The sequence below is a fragment of the Nuphar pumila genome, chromosome 17 (genome assembly GCF_984573655.1).
Source record: "Nuphar pumila chromosome 17, dmNupPumi1.hap1.1, whole genome shotgun sequence".
Taxonomy (NCBI): Eukaryota; Viridiplantae; Streptophyta; class Magnoliopsida; order Nymphaeales; family Nymphaeaceae; genus Nuphar; species Nuphar pumila.
Window position 1 is genome coordinate 27,500,342 of NC_143265.1, and position 24,065 is coordinate 27,524,406.

General features: G+C 39.3%; 1 protein-coding gene across 1 annotated transcript in view; it reads left to right on the forward strand.

Moving 5' to 3' along the window:
- The first annotated feature begins 1,342 nt into the window (after positions 1-1,342).
- The window catches only part of LOC149811823 (3beta-hydroxysteroid-dehydrogenase/decarboxylase-like), a 76,517-nt gene continuing 53,794 nt past the window's right edge, over positions 1,343-24,065 (forward strand). Inside the window, exon 1 of the mRNA XM_089992717.1 lies at positions 1,343-1,718. Within this exon, the coding sequence (XP_089848843.1) occupies positions 1,430-1,718 (289 nt within the window). The 5' untranslated portion in view covers positions 1,343-1,429. The remainder of the gene's footprint in view (positions 1,719-24,065) is intronic.

Sequence of the window (24,065 nt, forward strand, 5' to 3'; positions counted from 1 at the left end):
TCACGATTAACATATATTTCTCACATGTAATAATATAAAATAACATATTTAAATAGTTGTGAACCCCATCACAAGATACCCAACACAATATTAATACTTAGTCTTTAGACAAAAGTGTTAACTTGTAAGTGGTACTCTCAATATAATAATCAAAACATAGACAATCGGTCATGTTAAACAACGAGCCTTTCTTTAGACCGACATGTTATTCACATAGAAAACTAAATAACTGTCCCATATTTATTATTGAAAGTATATATTTAGGTTCGGCCAAATAGTAATCTTCATTTGAGCCGATCACCATTCGCATGAACCACAAACATATATACATCACAATATTCCAAAATAAACTAATTTACATAAAAGAGGTTACTTTGACAATATATTGATTCAATTTAGAGTATTGGACCCAGAAAAATAATACCAATGTTTAAATATGTCATTACATACATATAAATATAATCAAGCATAATCACTGAAGTGCATGGGCTAAAAAGTAAAAAAAAATAGGCCCACCAAAGTGACCTATAATGCACGCCAAATAGCCTTATAATCTTCAGTCTCTCTTTTTTTTTTAAGGCATAGTGCTAGGGTTCGACCAATCGAGCTTGGCCAGACTCACCTATGGGTCCAAGGCAGGTCTAACCTGGTTCGGGTTAGACCAGGCGCATTGCAACTGGGTGCAGTTTCATAACTGGTCTGGCCCGGATCGAGTGACCCGATTGCAAGATGCACAATGGATCAGGTCTTGACCAGGCCTGATCCACACAAATTGCAACTGACTCAGTTCAGCCCCTAAACTGAACGAGTCTAAACCGGGTCATCAGACCCTCCATCCCTTAAAACGACCTCATACGGTTCAACTGGTTGAATGCCAAACCATCTCAAGTTTGATCGGCTGAAAATCGAATCGGCTTGCAACCGAATAGCCGAATCAGCCTCTGCACAAAAGCTCAAACCATATGGCCGACTCAGCCCAAGGAATCGGGCTGGATCCAATCAGTGATTTAAATGAGACCGATACGGGTCAGTCTCGAATTAAGTGCACCCAAAATGAGCCTGACCAGCAGGTCAGAACCGGCCGGGTCTGACGCACGAGTCAAATAGAAACTTACCCAGCACGGGTCAGACCCTGACCTGAACCGGTTCAGTCCCCTCGACTTATGGGAACCGGACTGGTCATTTTTTGAGAATGAGAGCTCATTTTTTTAAGCATGGTGCACGTCAGGGGCTTGTCCTTTAAATACAACGTTAAGTGACACAACCAAAGGGAAATAAAGGTCATAATATGAAAGAGGAAGGGCAATCGAGGCTTTATAGATTTGTAAAAAAAAAGCTTTTACAGTGGGCAACTTCTTCGCGCCAGTACTCCCCGAATGTATACATAAACCTCTCCCTCTCCCTCTCCGCCGGCCGGTGAGAGGAAAGAATGATGGAAGCAGAAAACCGCTCAGAGATGGTGGCGACCGTAGGGGGATTGGCTGGAAACCGCTCGGAGGTGCTGACATGCGTGGTTCTCGGAGGTCGTTGCTTCGTCGGGAAGTCGCTCGTCGTCAGGTTCCTCCGATCCGGCCGGTGGACGGTCAGGATCGCTGATGCCGGGCCGTCCTTGGTCCTCGATCGCGACGAGGAGGACTCTGACCTCTCTCGCGCGCTCCTCTCCGGCGCCGCTTTGTATTTCCCGGTCGACGTTGGCCACAAATCTCAGCTCGTCAGAGGTCGGGATTTCAATCTCGATCCCCTCGTCCTTTTCTTGTTTTTCTTTTCTTCTCTTTTTCCTGTTTGAATTGTGGAAAATGGTAGGATCATGATCTAATGAGAGTAATGAAATTCGGACGAAATGTTGCCCTAGTCCTTTTGTTTGAAAGCGATGGAGAAGCCACATTTCGGTAAATGAGCGTTTTTCCCTCCTGGATTTTTTGATCTTTTGAATTCAGCTAGTTTGGATGATCTTGTTTGAGTTTTGGAAAATGGAGGATCATGAGTTTGATCTCAATTAAGTCGAGAATGATGCTCTAGCTCCTTCTCTAGAGGTGATGAAGAAGTGAAATTTTGGGAAGCGTCCATTTTGTCCTATTGAATTTCTAGAATTATCGAAACAGGCTAATTTGGACGATCTTGCTTGTGCTTTTGTTGGTTCTATTAAATGGTTTTGTGGGCGATTATTGGCTTTCTGAGAATAATGTGGTGGGTGGCACATAATTCGAATTTCTAGGACAATTTAAGCTTTCTAAATGCCGTTTGGTGAGATTATGTCATAATTATTTGTCTTTAAGATAATGGGGTTATGAACTTCAAAGTGCTTAATGATCTCTAGTTTGAAGTTTGAATAGTGTGACTGGTCCTAGTCATAGTTGCTAATTTCTGATGGGAACTTAACATCAAACCTATGTAGCATATGCCTGAGACGTGTTGAAAATATCACGATTTTATCAGGATATACTCAAAGCTGATATACTACAAAAAAACCGACACTTTCAAGATATTTCCTATTTTTTTTTAGAATTTTTTATATATGCCGATGTGATTTCCCTAGTGCAACAAAAAATTTCACATGATTGTGAGGCTTCCCGTTGCCAAAAATTTCCCGAGAACCAGATTTTTGGCACTTCATCAAACAAAGGTAAAGGAGTTAAGGACAAATCTTTCGTCGACATGTATTTGACAAATTAGTGACAAATTAGCGTATGTTAAATACTGGAAATATGGAAGACATACTGAATGGAGGTTCAGTGTAATTATGTGATGTATTTGAAGGGTTTTAAAGATGAAAATATTAATCTTTTTAATGGGTTAATGATTGTTGAGGTCGTTAATAACAGAGTTACCAACAACGTTGAATCTTGGTGTTATCACAAAGACCTTAAGTTGAATCTTGCTAAATTGTGATAACAGTAATGAAACATAAACCAAAGTAGAAATTGATACATTTGAATACAAAATCCACCAAATGGTATGATAACAGACAAAATCTCATAAATGAATATCACAATAATGGAACCTTTGCAATGTAATCCTAGAATCTAACCATAGCAAGATCCATTTTGATTTTCTAAGCAATGGTAATATCATTGGGATTTTTCTAGAATTCAAGAAAGTGATGGTTCACACTAAAGTAATGTTGAGTGTCATGGATGCTAGAATTGCAGCAAGCTTTCCATTATCAAGTTTGGGTTTGGAAGAAGACTAAAAGATATGGTCAATTTTTGTAGACAGAAAAGCCAAATAATGTGCAAAAAATACAAGTAAACTTAACAAAGGTAAGAGAATATTGGAATAGGTGGTGCTGGTCCTCAATAAGTACAGACCAACAAAAAGGAGACAATTTCACAACCTCCAAATCTGTTGTAACTCTGCTGCTTTACTGCTTCCTTGTGAGTTGCATGGAATACTCTCAAGTCTCTCTGATTTCCTAACTTTCAAGAGGGCGACAGATCAGTAGCACCTTCAAACTAAATGAACTAGATGTGAGATGTACTTAATCGCTTTCCTCTTAGCATGGCTCAAAAGTTTTAAGAATGGATGCCAATATCTTTCTGATGTGTCAACCTGAATGGGCATCATTATGGTGCTGTTTCAAGTGGTACAATGTAAGTGATCGGATACACACACACTCACACACAATGGGTGTAATCCGTATATTAGATGTGGATTGGGTAAATCCAATTGATGGCCTTGCCCTTTGTGTCCTTTTGTGGTGTTGGAACGATCCTCTTATATTTGCCTGAAATGTGCAACTGGGAGGTGTGACTATCAGGCTTGAACTTACTATATGTCTTGGCTGGACATGATGTTTATGAATATGCGTGTTCCTGCATTGCTTATCATGTCTGACACAGGGCTGGCTTTGTCTGACTCATCAGTCTAGGAAGTGTCCCTGTCATGCTTCCATATATGTTTTAATTCCAAAAACTGATGTCAATAGAAGTACTAGTGAAAGGAAGATGAATTATTGCATCAGGCATGACTCAAGGTAGTGTTAGTTGCTGGCACATTTGTGGGCATGCTTGTCTGTTTTTAGGAGGCTCTGATCATGTTGAGCCATTGGAGTGATTTTTTTTTTTCATTTTCAAAAGGGCATGTTCACCAATTAAACTAATATTTTAACCAATTTTCACAAACTAGAAATAGAGTTTGTCTGACCATTTCTGTAGCCTGACTCTTCTAAACTGAAAAGGGTGTGTGACAGGTTTAAGATGCTAGTACTTGGGGGTAATCACCATCAGTTGAATGTGTCTAATGTTGAGGGATGTTTTTAGGAAAGGCACAATATTCATACAAAATGGTAATAAACAGGACAATTACACAGAATAGGGCCTCTGATTTTTTGTACTTGTTTGTCCTACAATCAAATTGCAAGTAAAGTTTGCATAAGTTTCTCCTTGGTTTGTTATTCATTTTTTAACTTTATAAGGAAGGAGCACTGCTTGATATATTAGCATAGTTCTAGTTTGCCAAGCAGGCAGGTTATAATATTGTTGTTATCAGTGTTGTGAAAAGCGTTGAGGCGTAGCGAGGCGCTCCGCCAAAATTTGAGGCGAGGCGTAAGCCTCGAGGCGCAGAGCGTAAGCCTCATTTTTTTTATTAAAACTTAAAAAAACTATAAAAATTATCTAAAATTATAAATAAATAAGAAATGCTTTATTAATGAAGCAACAACTGCTGTTTTTTGTCCAAGTTTACTAATTCTTTCCTTTTTATTTTTGTTGTTTCTTTGGACCCTGAGTGGGTAAAGGGAAAGGGTCAGGGTCGTGTATTCTTGTTGATGCAAAACTGCTGTTGGTTGTACTTCAAGAAAGTTCGATTACTTAGATGAGCAAGACAGTGAAGTAGATGTGGTGTTTGTGTAAATATATTTGTGATCAATTGTGTGAATATCATTTCAAAGTCGCTAAGTTCTCTAATCTCAGATAATATACCCAAATGTGTCTTTCATGTTTTGGTCATCCTTGAAATTCTTCCGGTAGCACTCAACTGGAGCTTTGTGTGTTGCATGGGTGGACTTAAGCCCCTCAAGTTGTAGCAATTACCTCCAGTAAGTTTCTAGCATTCCCTACACTGGGTTTGCAAACAGGTATAACAGTCTACCCAATTGGCCTGGATAAGGTACATCAACTTTTATTAACGGGATTTTCAGGTATCTGAGGACATTTGCAAATGACCTTTCTGATTTCACTTTTTCGATGCAAGGAATTTTGTTAAGGTGAGCTGTATCTTAAACACATTAGAACGTCTTGCCATTACCAGCTGATAAAGACTAACTTGGTGATTAAATTGATTCTTCTTGGGTTGATGCCAGAGCGGTCAATGGGGACACTGTAAATTCATTGGCAGTATGTGTACGCTGTTTCAAATTCAGCTCAACACCAGAATTCACTGATCCTTGAGGATGATATAACCAATCTGTGCTCCAAAAAATACACGATGTTGGTTTTCGAACTTATCACTACAAATTAAGCTATGGACCTCATCAACTTTACGTGGTCTATAGTACCCAAAGTTTCTGGAGAAATTTGCCCTTGAAAAGATGGGGTGTTCATCTTAAATATTTAAAACTTAATGCAACTTATAGCATGGGGTAGACAAGGTAATTTGGGATGTGCTACATTCTTTTTGTATACTTATAAGGTCTGACAAATCCATTTAAACAAGTGATCTGCATTAAAACCGAGCATAACAGTGAGACTCCATTCCCTCCTATGTACAACTTTAGATATAAATGTTACACACACACATGCACAGTTACACAGGCGTGTTAAAAAAATGAGAGAGAAGGAGACTGCGTGTGAGAAAAAAATGAGAGAAAGGCTGCGTGAGAAGAAAAAATGAGGCTGTGTGAGAAAAATTGAGAGAGAAAGAAAAAAAAACTAGAGATGAGAGAGAGCATATGTAATGACCTCAATTTTGATAATTATTTATTCAAATTTATTTGAAAATAACAGGTGTTTTTCTAAATTTGGGCCTCGGATCCATTATCGGATCCATAAAAGAATCCATAAATAACCCACAAAGGGGCGTCAAATTATACTTATAATAGTAATTTTTAATTAAATAAATAATTAATAGTATTTATAAGAAGAAAAATAAATGAATTTTAGTATATAGGGGTCGAACCCATAGTTGGATCCACCCGGATCCAACTGAGGATCCGCTGTGCAGGGGCGAACCAGAACCAGTTTTGAAATGGATCCTGTATCGCGGGTCACGGGCTCAGACCCGGACCCGAGTTCAATTTTTAAAAGAGGGGAGGGGCGTTAAAATAGGAATCGTGCCTAGGGCACGATTCTTGTTTTCAAGAATCTGTAACAGAAGGTTACGCAGGGCGTAACCAACCCTGCAACTTGCGAAAAGGGTTCGGTGGGCCGATAAAAGGAGGAGTGGAGAGGGGTTTTCCCTCTTCACTCAGTCGATCTCTCTCTTCCCCCATCTCTCCCCGTCCCTCTCTCTGTCTGTGTGCGCGCGCCGGAGGAAAGGAGGTCGTCGGCAAGCTGCGACAACCAGCAAGGGGCTTTGTCTGTCACAACCGTGAGTGGAGCTTTGGCCACCAGCCACCATCGAAGGCCACGGCTAACAACAGCTCGGTACTCCCGCCACGACAGCCTCCGATCGCCGGAAAAGCTTCAAAAAGGTACGGTGCTTCTTGGATTTCGGGTGAGGGATCGAACATAGGTTCGATTCCATTTGGGGGTTTGAGGGTAGGATTTGGGGTTTACATCAGCCCTAAACCTAAAACCCCAAATCGGTGAATTGGGGGTTTCAGATCTTTCCGTGTGAGGGGTTATAGGGGAAGCCCTAACTCGGACAACAATAAGGGTTTAACTTGTCAATGTAAATCCTTGATTTTACATGCGTGCTCTACACCGATTTTTGGTTTGGCGTGTATTAATTTAGGGAATCAGTATGGAAGCACCTGATTAGCCTAATCTAGGGTTTGATCTGTCGATTTTAGGGTAAACACGATTCTCGTAAAGTAAATTTGATTCTCTTGTACATGGATGTTGATAGAATTAAAACCATGAACGTTAAGTTATTTTATGTGTAGTATCTTTTTACAGTTTTCATTTGATTACAGTAGTATTGATCATGGGCTTTATACTAAGTTGCAACAGTTGGGTTAAATTTTGTGTATGTATGATAAAGTCTCATATCAGCAGCTCGGTTCACCATAACTTCAGGGCTGTGAAGTGTCATTTTTATCATGGGTCTGCTGAAGTCTATGATTTTTCTGAGTTGTGTTAAGGTATTGAGGGTTGGACTCAACCAGTTATGAGTTGTATCAAAATAACTCTTAGTTTCATTTGCAGTTCATGAGAGCAATGGTGATAGTTGGGGATCTAGAGTGACACTCTTAAGCCTATGTTCCTGAAATATTTTAAGTATACATTCTGCATGCTTTAAATCTAAAACATTTACATAATGCACTTTAGATGTTGTTCATTTTAATGTTATGAGGATTAGCAGGAGACCCCCCCTGTCAACAGATGTCTGGGTACTGTTCTGAATCATAGACCTTACTAGCTGAATAAAAACTATGGTGTAAGCTCAAACCGGGTATGACACTGCTGATCTTACATTCAGAAATTTTAGATTTTCAGACTGGTAGCCCGTTCGGAAAGTGTCCTGCCCAAGCATTGGGTGGGTGCTTCCACAACTTAAGAGTCTTATATTTTGAAATTGTTATCATGACAGGCTTTATCTAAAATTTCTGGTCTTATATAATAATTTCATTTGTGTCTTGAGATGGTATATTCATGATGATAAGAGTCAGATTCTTAAGATGAACTTGAACTACAAATCAGGTTGTTGGGAACTGCATTGTGTACCCTCTAAATTAAACAACCTGTTTAAGATAATAAGATGCTAGATCGATGTTGAGTTAAATGTATCACATGTTCCATTCTGTTTTAAATTCAGAATTTGGGTATAAATCATCCTGTGAAATCTTCGTAGTTGTATATCATGGATTAAAGCATGAACACTTTAAGAATAAATTCCTGTGAATCACATGAATGATCAAGGTTTGAAACCTTAGGGTGTTCGGTAGACACTGGATTTGGGTTTCCCATGAGTAGTCGGTTTTGGAAAACCATTCTTGAGGAAAAAAAAAGAGATCTAACATTATTAGGGATCTTCATTATTGCTTTAGCTGAATGTATTCATTTTGTGGCATTGGCCCCTGGTATTATACAAACTGTATTTTTCTTTCCTAAAAATCTATGGCATTTCAGTGTGATTGGTTGATATGTAGTCGGCTGGACTGAATTTACTATATATTTTGTTTAGCTAGAAGGATGGGATTTCGGGATTGGTAAGCCCGACCAACTTCTCTAGCATATGCAGAAACTTACACTTCTGCCCAGTGAATATGTGGAGTGTTATCTTAGTATATCACTCTACGGGTTGTCAAATCATGAATGTGATCATGGATCGGTTATTGATAGTGTTGTAAGCATGTACGCTTGACTTATTAGGTGAAGTAGTGCATGAACACTCACACACTCAAAGGAAGACATAGATTTGGTTAATGCTCATATGTGATGTAGGTAACACACACATGTTGAAAATGCATATGAATGAATTATGCCATGCATATGTTTGAGTTTATATTTGCATGAATATATATGCTTTTGACATTTTGGCTTAGTGTTATAAATGAAACACTATTTTGGTTTTGTGATGTGATGCATCAATGGCTTAATTGGACCATCATCGGCCTGGAGAGCCGTGGGTTTGGTTTTCTGTTACTTATGTTTTTAATGCATCACTTGAAACACATAAGATGGTTTGACACATTACTACACTGTTCTACTGGTTTATACGGGCTGGAGTCCCGAATGGGTCCCTGCAAGGGAGGATGCGGGGTTTCACTTTACTTTTGCATATGTGTGGCAAACTTAAAGAAATTGACTTAATTAAAAATATAATGAATAAGAACAGTGTAATATACATTCTGGGATATCTCATCTGGAGTATGAGAATCTTAGATATCCGATCTTGGGGAGACTGTGAGGATACAAAAACTCCGTGTGCGTTGTTGCCCCTGAACCCGATATTGAGGTTCTTCTCCTGACCACGGTTTTAGGGCGAGTCCGCCACTTTACCCGGGAGTGGTGTGTTAGTCACAACTGTGATTTTATGGTACCAAGGAAGTGGCACTTGTGGGCGTGGGGTGTCCCTTGTGTCCCCGACATTAGATGTGGAGGTCTAATGTTCCGATGAATGGTGCTGTTTCCTGATATCGGTCGAGGGCTAAGTTGCAACCCAGTAATAAAATACAAATTGTGTGTTAAGCTACCCTGGGAACCTGTTAAAATATATATATATATACTTATATATATATATACATCCGTATATATATAAGTATATATATACATATATGTATATATATACTATTTCTCATTTAGATAAATACTCGATAGGGGTATTCTTGTAAAACCACATATGTATCTTTTTCCTTCCTTTTTTCTCCTTTTTCCTTTTTCTTTTTTCTTTATTTTTTCTTTTTGTAATGACCACAAGGGGGCCCCACACTTGTAGTCGTTGGGGCTCCAACGGTCAGATTTCTGACCGTTGGGGCTCCCAACGACTACAAGGGAGCCCTCCTTGTGGTTCCTTTTAGTGCTTCCCTCCTCTATAAATAGAGGAGGTCTTCCCCTCTTGTATGTATGGGTTTTTACACCCTTCTCTTCTTTTCTTCAATAAATCCAACTTATGACTTTTAGTCATTTTCTATATTTGAGAGTTTTGTGTGTGCACATTCGGTGTTTGTGTTCTTGGCTCTAATAGTCACTCTTAAAGAGTGACCCTTTTGCTCTATTGGTGCTTCCGCCTCTTTTCATTACATGGTATCAGAGCTCGGTTGGTGATTGGGCTATTCTTTTGTCATCTTGGAAAGCGTGCCTCTCAAAGTTTTGAAGAAAAAAAGAATATTTGGTCCCGATGGAACGTGACTCTAAAGTGGAGCTTTCTTTCAAGCTAAATGGGTCCAATTATCTCATGTGGGCCTCCGCTATGGAAAATCATCTAAGAGGTAAGAAACTTTGGGGCTTTGTTATGAGAACTACTCCCGAACCCTCTCTTGTTCTTACCAAAATTGAAAATGAAGTTGAAAAGGCTTTAGATGGCGATGATCGCATCAAAGCCATTAATGAACATCAATCCAAAATCGAGGATTGGGAAAGTAACCATGCCAAAATTTTGGCATGGTTTATGAACAATGTAGATCTAAAAAATTGTGCTAATATTGCCAAGTTTAGAAGGGCCAATGAGGCTTGGTTTTTTCTTAAGGGTATGTATACCCAAAAGGATCTTGCTCGACAATTCTTTTGTCAAGAAAAAATCCGTTCCACTAAACAAATGGATATGAGTGTTCGAGACTATTTTAGCTCTCTAACCCCTCTTTGGGATGAACTTGCCCTTCTTGAGCCCAAATGGGTTGCTCCACAAGATATTGAACTGAGAAGGGAACAAATTGAAAATGAGCACTTTTTTCAATTCCTTCATGGACTTCGCCCAGAATTTGAACAAGTTAGGGCATCTCTTCTCCATAGAAGCAAAGCCCTACCTATTGAAGATGCTCTTGCCGAAGTATGTCAAGAAGAAACTCGACTTGGCTTGAGCATTAGGAATGATGAGGTTTTGGCCGTTAATAGGCCCGGATCAAATGTTAAAGCATATAGACCTCCCCACTTTAACAAAAATATCAATGGGCCTAGAAGGGGAATAATATGCCATTATTGTAATGAACTGGGTCACATTAGACCGGCTTGTCCAAAACTCAAAGGAAAAGTTGCCATGGTTGGGGAAACTTCTCCAAAGAAGGAAGAAAGTACCAAAGAAGGAGATATCAAAGAAACTCTAAATCACATCTCCGAAGTTCTCCAACATCTTCTCAAGACTTCTCCTTCAACATCCGGGGCCGCCATTGCCTACTCTTCATCTCCTCCAGGTATGTGGATACTAGACTCCGGTGCTTCTTTTCATATGACATCTCATAAAAATTCTCTTTCAAATATTTTTTCCGAACCTATATCTTCTTGTGTTTCAACGGCCGATGGTACATCACTAAAAATTGAAAGTATTGGATCTCTTGATTTCAAAAACTTCTTTGTTCCTAAAGTAAGAATCGTTCCTAAAATAAATTTAAATCTTTTTTCCGTATCTCAAATCACCGATCATGGATGCCAAGTCTCTTTCTCACCTAAGGATTGCACCGTGCAGGATCTCCAGTCAGGGAAGCTGATTGGGCAAGGCCATAGAAGGGGTGACCTCTACTTTATGGATTTTTTGACTCTCCCATCTAAGGCATCATGCAATCTTGTAAAAGACAAAAGTATTGGAATATGGCATGAGAGACTTGGCCATCCAAATTTTGTAAAAATGTCTCTTTTTCCGTTTTTGAACAATACTTGTAAAGACAATTACATGACTTGTAAAGATTGCATTTTTGGGAAATCTAAAGCTATTTCATTTCCACAAAGAAGTTACTTTACCACTCGGCCATTTGAACTTATTCATTCCGATGTGTGGGGACCTTCCCCTATTTTGTCTAAAGGAGGTTTTTCGTATTATGTGGTATTTATTGATGATTTTACTCGATTCACGTGGATTTACTTCCTAAGTCGCAAATCCGAAGTTTTCTCCTTCTTTAAAGAATTTCATGCAATGGTCAAAAACCAATTTTTGGGAAATTTATCTATTCTTAGATCCGATTCGGGAGGCGAATATATGTCCAATGATTTTCAAAACTATTTGAAAGAAAATGGAATTTTCCACCAACGTTCTTGTCCCAACACTCCGCAACAAAATGGACTTGCGGAAAGAAAGCATAGGCACATAATAGAGACTACAAGAACGTTATTAATCTCAAGAAACATTCCAAAATCCTTTTGGGCCGAAGCGGTTCTAACCTCTACATATCTTATCAATAGAACCCCTTCGTCCTCTTTGAAAAATCTTTCTCCATTTGAAAAACTTTACAATATGTCTCCCGATTACAAAAGACTAAGAATTTTTTGGATGTAAATGTTTTGTTTTAACTCACAAGAATGATAAACTTTCCCCTAGAGCTATTGAATGTATTTTTTTGGGATATGGCGAAAAACAAAAAGGGTATCGATGTTTTGACATACTTAAAAACAAGCTTTATATCTCTAAAGATGTCACATTCCTTGAAGAGGAAAGTGGTTTTTCGCACCAACCGAATGAAAATATTGATTATTCATTCTTATTTGACTTATTGCCTAAAGAAAACATCATAGATGATCATATTGATCCTAATGAATCTCTTAGTGAAGATCTTGTTGAACATCCAAACGATGATCAAAACTTAGAAGAAAATGTTTCAAGACAAATTCAAGTCTACTCTAGAAGGAATGAAAGGAATCCTCCTTGTGCCCTTGAAAATTTTTCCCAAAATGAGTTCACTGAAGAGACTTCTCAAAGAAGATCAAATCGGATTTCCAAAATACCAAATAGATTTGTTTCTTATGATTCTTTTTCGCCTAACTTTCGAGCATGCCTACTTGCTCTTCACTCTTTTCATGAACCATCTCATTACAATGATGCTAAGCAATATGATCATTGGAATGAAGCTATGCAACTTGAACTTAATGCTCTTAAAAAGGCACAAACTTGGGAAATCATTGATCCTCCCAATGGCAAGAAACCCTTCGGATGTAGATGGGTTTTTAAAGTAAAAACTAAGAGTGATGGTTCATTGGAAAGGTATAAGGCTAGGTTGGTAGCCAAAGGATATGCCCAAGAGTATGGGGTAGATTATGATGAAACCTTTGCCTCCGTTGCTCGAATGACTAGTGTTTGAGCTCTTATTGCTATAGCCGCAGTTAAAAAATGGCCAATCTTTCAACTTGATGTCAAAAATGCCTTTTTGAATGGTAATTTAAATGAAGAAGTGTATATGGAACCACCTTCGGGTATGGATTTAAATGGAAAAATTTTGAAATTAAAAAAGGCTTTATATGGTCTTAAGCAAGCACCTAAAGCTTGGTATGATAGGTTTAGTAACGTATTAATAAATTTAGGATTTTCTTCTTGTTATACTGACACTGCTCTTTTTGTGAAAAGAACAAGTGACTCCATTATTGTGCTTCTGCTGTATGTTGATGATATGATCATTATTGGGAATGACAAAAAGGGAGTAAATGATGTTAAGTCTATGCTAAAAGATACCTTTGATATGTCTGACCTTGGTTATTTGCGATATTTTTTAGGAATTGAAGTGGCTTATTCCGAACGTGGATACATCTTATCTCAGATGAAGTTAGCTGCTGAAATTTGTACCAAATCAGGAATATCTGATGAAAAGAAAGTTGAGACTCCCGAAGTTATCAATGCGAAACTTAGACTTGAAGATGGTGTTCTTCTTGAAGATCCAACTCCCTACCGTCAATTAATTGGATCCCTCACCTATCTATCCATCACCCGTCCTGACATAGCCCATGCGGTTCATGCAGCGAGCCAGTTCCAGCACGCACCTACCACGGTTCATATGGCGGCCGTAATGAGAATTGTGCGATATATCAAAAATACCATCTCAAAGGGACTCTTCTTATCCTCTTCCTCATCTCTTGAATTGACTGCTTTTACTGATGCTGACAGGGGAGGCAATCTCAATGATCGTATCTCAATTACGGGTCTTTGTATTTTTTTAGGTGAATCCCTCATCTCGTGGAGATGCAAGAAGCAACAGAAGGTCTCCTTATCATCTACTGAAGCTGAGTATCGGGCTATGGCGATGACAACTATGGAAATCGTATGGCTCAAAAGTCTCCTTGCTGACATGGGCGTCCTCATTTCCACTCCTACCAAGCTCTGTTGTGATAACAAAAGTGCGATATACGTTGCCAGCAATCACACCTTTCATGAACGGACAAAGCATATCGAGATGGATTGCCATTATGTTCGAGACGAATATCTCAGAGGGACTATCTCATTACCATATGTTACTTCAGAATATCAGCTAGCTGACTTCTTCACCAAAGCGCTTCCAACTCCACGATTTATGTTCCTCCTTAGCAAACTTTCGGTCTTCTCCCCGTAAAGTTTGAGGGGGCGTGTTAAAATATATATATATATACTTATATATATATACATCCGTATATATATAAGTATATATATACATATATGTATATATATACTATTTCTCATTTAGATAAATACCTGATAGGGGTATTCTTGTAAAACCACATATGTATCTTTTTCCTTCCTTTTTTTATTTTTCTTTTTTCCCCTTTTTCCTTTTTCTTTTTTCTTTATTTTTCCTTTTTCTTTTTTCTTTATTTTTCCTTTTTGTAATGACCACAAGGGGGTCCCACACTTGTAGTCGTTGGGGCTCCAACGGTCAGATTTCTGACCGTTGGGGCTCCCAACGACTACAAGGGAGCCCCCCTTGTGGTTCCTTTTAGTGCTTCCCTCCTCTATAAATAGAGGAGGTCTTCCCCTCTTGTATGTATGGGTTTTTACACCCTTCTCTTCTTTTCTTCAATAAATCCAACTTATGACTTTTAGTCATTTTCTATATTTGAGAGTTTTGTGTGTGCACATTCGGTGTTTGTGTTCTTGGCTCTAGTAGTCACTCTTAAAGAGTGACCCTTTTGCTCTATTGGTGCTTCCGCCTCTTTTCATTACAGAACCTACTTGACCTCGGGGTTTGTACCTGTTTGGTGTATCCGCGGGCCACTATAATTAAAAAGAGGAACTTAAGGATGTGTGCATCTAATAGGGCATGCATATGGAAAGATGAAACTTAAATGAAAGATAACAGAAGAAATCATGCATTGCACATAATCATGCATTTTTCTGTTATGCATTAGATCATGCATGTTTCAATCACTCTTGATATCATGACATGATTTGGTAGTAGCATATGATTTACTTCTTGAAATCATGCTGCAAGGTTTAATTATTTAGTTCCTGATATATGTACTGTTTTACTGTTCTTGACTGATGGGTATATGCAATTATTGGTAGTTATGGATAATTTGAATGTTGAAAATTTTATATCTGCACTCACTCAAATGACTGCATGAAATCTTATCCATGTTCTTTCTCTCACCTGGTTTCTTTAAAAGTAGCTGTGCTTAGAATTTCGGTTCTGACACCCTACTTTGTTTTTTTTTCACAGGAAATGGTGAACAGTGAAGTTGGACATGCATATGGGGATTGATGAGTTATACTTGGGCTTGTCAACTTCAGTAGAGGACATAGTGGCTCTTTCTTTTGTCTTTTAGTTCTTTTAATTTCTACAATTGTTACTTTACTTTCAGTTGAAGAAAACCTTGTCTTTGAAATTTTCTTACTCATTAATAAAAGCGTTTTAGTTGGTTGATATGAATGATAATTGCAACTTCGTTTGTGGTGGTTGGCTATCCAATGAAAAGTGGAACTGTGAGTACCCCAGATCTCTGGGAAGGTTTCCGCAACTCTTAGAAAAAAAAATATTCCGCATTTTTAAAGGGTCTGGATTGGGGTCGTTACAGGTTTGGTATCAGAGCCCACCACAAAGACTTGCAATTTTATCATCTTTTGAGCATTAAATTTTTTATGAGCCCTGTCCTGAAGCTTTGACAAGTGTGACTCGTCCTCCAGAGCAGTCCTTTTCACTGGTAAGGTTATTTAATACTTTTACTTAAAGTATGTGAACTTTGTATGATTGATTGCAATTATAGTTTAATATTCTATTGGTATGAACTTAATAAGTCTTGGTATGATTACGTGAACGATTATTGTTCGTGATCAACCCTAAGGGGATAGGATAAGTAAGAGTCTAATTTGTAGAAAGGATGTGCGTTGTAGATGTCGCATTATACCCATAGAGGTGCTTCGTCCTCTGCTGCTGCTCCCGCGAACTGGCAAGAACAAAGAGACTTTATGATGGAAGCCATTCACACCTTGACGGAGACCATGACGGCTCAGGCAACACAAACAGCGCAGGCGCTGCAAGCGACCCAGAACCTCCAGGCGGCACAGGCTGCACAAACGGCGCAAGCGGCCCAGGCTGCGCAGGCAGCTGTGCAGGCAGCTGTGCAGGCAGCTGCGCAGGCAGCCGCACAAGCAGCAGCTCGTGACCCTCCTGTCAATGTTGTTTCAAACGCGGGTGGCGTTTTCTTCGAAAAGTTCCTGAAGTTGGATCCGCCAACTTTTTCAGGAGAGACAAACCCAGAGGCAGCGGAGAACTGGGTTGAGGAGTTGGAACGAGTGTTCGATGTCCTGTCTGTTCCTGAGGACAGGAAAACATCTTTTGGCACGTACCGTCTGAAGGGAAGTGGTGGGACACCCTGCGAAGGGTGAAGTACGCCGATTGGGACGAGATCCTCTAGGAGACGTTCAGGGAAGAGTTTCTGGACACATATTTCCCTGCGTACGCCGAGGAACAGATGCAACGGGAGTTCCTTGATCTGACTCAAGAAACCATGAGTCTGGTAGATTACACTACCAAGTTTCGGAGTCTCGAGAAGTATTGTCCGAACCTCTTCAACAATGAGAAGGCTAGGGCGTCAAAGTTCGTGCACGGATTAAAGGATGGGTTGCGAACTCGTGTCCTGACAGGTCGACCTCCTACCTTGGCCGATGCTATCGAGTCAGCCACTGTTCTGACCAAGGACTCGGAGAGGTCTAGGAACGTATCACAAAAGGGAGACACAAATGGAGGGGATGCTTCGGGCGGAAAGAGGAAGGACCCACCTACAGGCGGAAAGACTCAGGGTGGCAAGAAACAGCGGACCTATAATGGGCAACAGCAAGAAAAGGCCCCGCCAACATGTCGTAGGTGCGGCAAGAACCATCCACTAGGTTTTTGCCCGTTGTTAAAAGGAAATTGCTTTCAGTGTCAACAACCAGGGCACATTGCTCTTTTTTGTCCGAACAAGCCAGCAGCTCAGGTAGAACAACAACTGTAGCAGCAACAATAAATACCTCAACCGCAACAGGGTCAGCGGAAGACTAACGGGAGAGTTTATGCCATTACGACTTCTACTCAGGACGATCAGACTCATCTGGTCTAAGGTATCTTCTTAGTTGTCAATCGTTAGTACTCGTGCTATGTCACATGGGTGCGGGTGCGGGTGCGGGTGCGGGGATTCAGCACTTCCAAAAAACCCGGGTGCGGGGGTGCGGTAGGGGCAAAAATGTAAAATATATATATATATATATATATATATATATATATATATATATATATATATATATATATATATATATATATATATATATATAAAGGGGGTCAGCAGCTGACAGACAGCTGCTGTCAGCTGTCAGCATTACTTTTTTTTAAAAAAATTTCGCAGCCCATTTGGGCAATTTTTAAAAAAAAAAAAAAATCCAAAACAAGAATGGACTTAAATGATCTTGGGTGCGGTCAACGCACCCAGGATAGGGTTGACCGCACCCGGTGCCGCACTCGCACACGCACCCGCACCCGCATCGAGTCGCGTCGACGCGGGTGCGGCACCCTGCTAGCCGAATCCCTGTGACATAGTACTCGTGTGATAATTGATTTTAGTACTACTCACATTTAGTACATTCTAATTTCGTGGATGAAATTCTTTTAAGGGGGTAGGGATGTAATGACCTCAATTTTGATAATTATTTATTCAAATTTATTTGAAAATAACAGGTGTTTTTCTAAATTTGGGCCTCGGATCCATTATCGGATCCATAAAAGAATCCATAAATAACCCACAAAGGGGCGTCAAATTATACTTATAATAGTAATTTTTAATTAAATAAATAATTAATAGTATTTATAAGAAGAAAAATAAATGAATTTTAGTATATAGGGGTCGAACCCATAGTTGGATCCACCCGGATCCAACTGAGGATCCGCTGTGCAGGGGCGAACCAGAACCAGTTTTGAAATGGATCCTGTATCGCGGGTCACGGGCTCAGACCCGGACCCGAGTTCAATTTTTAAAAGAGGGGAGGGGCGTTAAAATAGGAATCGTGCCTAGGGCACGATTCTTGTTTTCAAGAATCTGTAACAGAAGGTTACGCAGGGCGTAACCAACCCTGCAACTTGCGAAAAGGGTTCGGTGGGCCGATAAAAGGAGGAGTGGAGAGGGGTTTTCCCTCTTCACTCAGTCGATCTCTCTCTTCCCCCATCTCTCCCCGTCCCTCTCTCTGTCTGTGTGCGCGCGCCGGAGGAAAGGAGGTCGTCGGCAAGCTGCGACAACCAGCAAGGGGCTTTGTCTGTCACAACCGTGAGTGGAGCTTTGGCCACCAGCCACCATCGAAGGCCACTGCTAACAACAGCTCGGTACTCCCGCCACGGCAGCCTCCGATCGCCGGAAAAGCTTCAAAAAGGTACGGTGCTTCTTGGATTTCGGGTGAGGGATCGAACATAGGTTCGATTCCATCTGGGGGTTTGAGGGTAGGATTTGGGGTTTACATCAGCCCTAAACCTAAAACCCCAAATCGGTGAATTGGGGGTTTCAAATCTTTCCGTGTGAGGGGTTATAGGGGAAGCCCTAACTCGGACAACAATAAGGGTTTAACTTGTCAATGTAAATCCTTGATTTTACATGCGTGCTCTACACCGATTTTTGGTTTGGCATGTATTAATTTAGGGAATCAGTATGGAAGCACCTGATTAGCCTAATCTAGGGTTTGATCTGTCGATTTTGGGGTAAACACGATTCTCGTAAAATAAATTTGATTCTCCTGTACATGGATGTTGATAGAATTAAAACCATGAACGTTAAGTTATTTTATGTGTAGTATCTTTTTACAGTTTTCATTTGATTACAGTAGTCTTGATCATGGGCTTTATACTAAGTTGCAACAGTTGGGTTAAATTTTGTGTATGTATGATAAAGTCTCATATCAGCAGCTCAGTTCACCATAACTTCAGGGCTGTGAAGTGTCACTTTTATCATGGGTCTGCTGAAGTCTGATTTTTCTGAGTTGTGTTAAGGTATTGAGGGTTGGACTCAACCAGTTATGAGTTGTATCAAAATAACTCTTAGTTTCATTTGCAGTTCATGAGAGCAATGGTGATAGTTGGGGATCTAGAGTGACACTCTTAAGCCTATGTTCCTGAAATATTTTAAGTATACATTCTGCATGCTTTAAATCTAAAACATTTACATAATGCACTTTAGATGTTGTTCATTTTAATGTTATGAGGATTAGCAGGGGACCCCCCCTGTCTACAGATGTCTGGGTACTGTTCTGAATCATAGACCTTACTAGCTGAATAAAAACTATGGTGTAAGCTCAAACCGGGTATGACACTGCTGATCTTACATTCAGAAATTTTAGATTTTCAGACTGGTAGCCGGTTCGGAAAGTGTCCTGCCCAAGCATTGGGTGGGTGCTTCCACAACTTAAGAGTCTTATATTTTGAAATTGTTATCATGACAGGCTTTATCTAAAATTTCTGGTCTTATATAATAATTTCATTTGTGCCTTGAGATGGTATATTCATGATGATAAGAGTCAGATTCTTAAGATGAACTTAAACTACAAATCAGGTTGTTGGGAACTGCATTGTGTACCCTCTAAATTAAACAACCTGTTTAAGATAATAAAATGCTAGATCGATGTTGAGTTAAATGTATCACAGGTTCCATTCTGTTTTAAATTCATAATTTGGGTATAAATCATCCTGTGAAATCTTCGTAGTTGTATATCATAGATTAAAGCATGAACACTTTAAGAATAAATTCCTGTGAATCACATGAATGATCAAGGTTTGAAACCTTAGGGTGTTCGGTAGACACTGGATTTGGGTTTCCCATGAGTAGTCGGTTTTGGAAAAACATTCTTGATGAAAAAAAAAGAGATCTAACATTATTAGGGATCTTAATTATTGCTTTAGCTGAGTGTATTCATTTTGTGGCATCGGCCCCTGGTATTATACAAACTGTATTTTTCTTTCCTAAAAATCTATGGCATTTCAGTGTGATTGGTTGATATGTAGTCGGCTGGACTGAATTTACTATATATTTTGTTTAGCTAGAAGGATGGGATTTCGGGATTGGTAAGCCCGACCAACTTCTCTAGCATATGCAGAAACTTACACTTCTGCCCAGTGAATATGTGGAGTGTTATCTTAGTATATCACTCTACGGGTTGTCAAATCATGAATGTGATCATGGATCGGTTATTGATAGTGTTGTAAGCATGTACGCTTGACTTATTAGGTGAAGTAGTGCATGAACACTCACACACTCAAAGGAAGACATAGATTTGGTTAATGCTCATATGTGATGTAGGTAACACACACATGTTGAAAATGCATATGAATGAATTATGCCATGCATATGTTTGAGTTTATATTTGCATGAATATATATGCTTTTGACATTTTGGCTTAGTGTTATAAATGAAACACTATTTTGGTTTTGTGATGTGATGCATCAATGGCTTAATTGGACCATCATCGGCCTGGAGAGCCGTGGGTTTGGTTTTCTGTTACTTATGTTTTTAATGCATCACTTGAAACACATAAGATGGTTTGACACATTACTACACTGTTCTACTGGTTTATACGGGCTGGAGTCCCGAATGGGTCCCTGCAAGGGAGGATGCGGGGTTTCACTTTACTTTTGCATATGTGTGGCAAACTTAAAGAAATTGACTTAATTAAAAATATAATGAATAAGAACAGTGTAATATACATTCTGGGATATCTCATCTGGAGTATGAGAATCTTAGATATCCGATCTTGGGGAGACTGTGAGGATACAAAAACTCCGTATGCGTTGTTGCCCCTGAATCCGATATTGAGGTTCTTCTCCTGACCACGGTTTTAGGGCGAGTCCGCCACTTTACCCGGGAGTGGTGTGTTAGTCACAACTGTGATTTTATGGTACTAAGGAAGTGACACTTGTGGGCGTGGGGTGTCCTTTGTGTCCCCGGCATTAGATGTGGAGGTCTAATGTTCCGATGAACGGTGCTGTTTCCTGATATCGGTCGAGGGCTAAGTTAAAACCTAGTAATAAATTACAAATTGTATGTTAAGCTACCCTGGGAACCTACTTGACCTCGGCGTTTGTACCCGTTTGGTGTATCCGCGGGCCACTGTAATTAAAAAGAGGAACTTAAGGATGTGTGCATCTAATAGGGCATGCATATGGAAAGATGAAACTTAAATGAAAGATAACAGAAGAAATCATGCTTTGCACATAATCATGCATTTTTCTGTTATGCATTAGATCATACATGTTTGAATCACTCTTGATATCATGACATGATTTGGTAGTAGCATATGATTTACTTCTTGAAATCATGCTGCAAGGTTTAATTATTTAGTTCCTGATATATGTACTGTTTTACTGTTCTTGACTGATGGGTATATGCAATTATTGGTAGTTATGGATAATTTGAATGTTGAAAATTTTATATCTGCACTCACTCAAATGACTGCATGAAATCTTATCCATGTTCTTTCTCTCACCTGGTTTCTTTAGAAGTAGCTGTGCTAAGAATTTCGGTTCCGACACCCTACTTTGTTTTTTTTTCACAGGAAATGGTGAACAGTGAAGTTGGACATGCATCTGGGGATTGATGAGTTATACTTGGGCTTGTCAGCTTCAGTAGAGGACATAGTGGCTCTTTCTTTTGTCTTTTAGTTCTTTTAATTTCTGCAATTGTTACTTTACTTTCAGTTCAAGAAAACCTTGTCTTTGAAATTTTCTTACTCATTAATAAAAGAGTTTTAGTTGGTTGATATGGATGATAGTTACAACTTCATTTGTGGTGGTTAGGCTATCCAATGGAAAGTGAAACTGTGAGGACCCCAGATCTCTGGGAAGGTTTCCGCAACTCTTAGAAAAAAAAATATTCCGCATTTTTAAAGGGTCTGGATTGGGGTCGTTACAACATACCTGTTTTGGGGCTCCACCACAAGAGAGACAATGCTGTGAGAGCCGAGAGAGTGTGACTGTTGTGAGAAAAAAAAACCAGACAGAAAGAGGCGTAAGAAAAAATGAGGGTTTTCACCCTCATTAGAGTCACGGCGGTTTATTTAAGCCCTAACTTTTGGTCAAATGAGGGCTTTGACCCTCATTTGAACAAATGCATTGAGGCGTATACGCCTCTTCCTGAGGCGCGCCTCAAGGCCTATGAGGCGTGCGCCTCAAGGCCTATGAGGCGCATGCCTCGGGGGTTTTGCGCTTTACCCTTGCGCTTCAAAGCATAAAGCCCCTCGCCTTGAGGCGAGGCGCGCTTTTTGCGCCTTGAGGCGCGTTTTTAATAACACTGGTTGTTATGAAACTGCTGTTACGACAATAAAGCCGTACATGATACTTCAAGTACAAGGTTTTGATGATGAGCAAGTGAAATCAACTGCATTTCAGTTAAGACAATGAAGACATTGAAGAATTCGATGAAGAATCTTTGAAGACTAGTGTGCAAATGTTTAATTCATTAAAAGTCTTAGATTCTTGTAAGCGCCTTACTTAGAGTGCATATTTAGATTGCATTTCACCTAAAAAGTCTTTAGAAAAACTTTTTTAAAAGAACCCCTCATGAAAATCTTTTTAGAAAACTCTTTTCTTAAATTTCCGTGTTTATTAGTCGACCAATAGACTCACTAGTCGACTAATCCTTTCACGCCATATTTTCTAAAAAGTCATTTTTGTCAAATTAGTCGACCGAAGGTTTTATCAGTCGACTGGACAAAAATGTCTGTTTTCTGGAAAATTAGCAGCAGTCGACTAATGGTTTTATCAGTTGACTGCACAGAACATGTGTTTTCTGAAAATTTAGCAGCAGTCGACTAAGACTTTTATCAGTCGACTAGACATAATGTATGTTTTTCAGAAGATTTTAGCAGCAGTCGACTGAAAGGTTTTTCAGTCTACTGATGATATTATCAGTCGACTAATTTTATCTCTAGTCGACTAAGTTTCAAAAGTTCAGATTTTCAAACGGCTCGATTAACAGATTAGTCGACCGACGATAACTGTTAGTCTACTGATAACTAACTATTAGTCGACTAACTACTGTTCCAGTCGATTAATTTTGCCGTTTTTCCTGAAACTTCAAAAAGGCGTGTCTTTTCGTTTTTCAAACGTTTTGATCGTTCAAAATGGACTATTTTGACATCCTTTCATACCCTCAACGTATGAAATCTTTTAACTATAAATATGAGTGCATTCTACACTAAAAAACAATGAAATCCAATTGAATTACTTCTTGCTTTTCACTCCTATTCATTTAAGTATTTATTTTTTCACTCACTTGATATTTTTCACTTCAGTTTTTCACTCAAATTTCTTTGAGAGATAGTGAATTCGTGAGTAGAGTATTTCAACAACCTCAAAAGCCAATTGCATCTCATTTGCATTCAAAAGAAAAGCTCATAGGTTGTATTGTAAGTTGTTACTTATTTTTCTGTAAAAGGAAGGAATCCTTGGTTTAAAGGAGTTGTTTGCTTTCAGTAGGCGTGTTACTGAAAGTGGGACCGGATTTGGTCTGTATGATCTTGTAGTTACACAAGATTGATAGTGGAAATCTCAAGCGGGTTTTGCTTGGGGACTGGATGTAGGTCGAGAAAGATCGAACCAGGATAAATTACTGTGTTCTTTGTGTGATTGCTTTTCAAATTGCAAAATCTGTTAATATTCCGCAGACGATTTTTTAAAAAGCACTATTCACCCCCCCTCTCTAGTGCTCGTTGCCTCGATCATACTACACTTTCATTTGGTATCAGAGTAGGTTTGCTATTATTTTGATTTGATCATCATCTAGCATGACAACTACAACATCTCAGCACAAAGAAGGATGCTCCTCTGTTCGTCCTCATCTCTTTGACGGAACAAACTATGGATATTGGAAAGTGAGAATGACAATATTCTTGCAATCCATGAATCTCGATATTTGGATTGTTGTTTCAGATAAATACCAAACTTCATCAACTGATTTCAGCCGATGGACCGATGAAGAAAAGAAGTCTGTTTCACAAAATGCCAAGGCAATGAATGCATTATATTGTGACGTTGACAAGGTAGAGTTTAATCGCATTTCTCAATGCTCTACAACAAATGAAATCTGGCATACTCTTCTCGTGACTCACGAAGGTACGTCAAAGGTAAATGAATC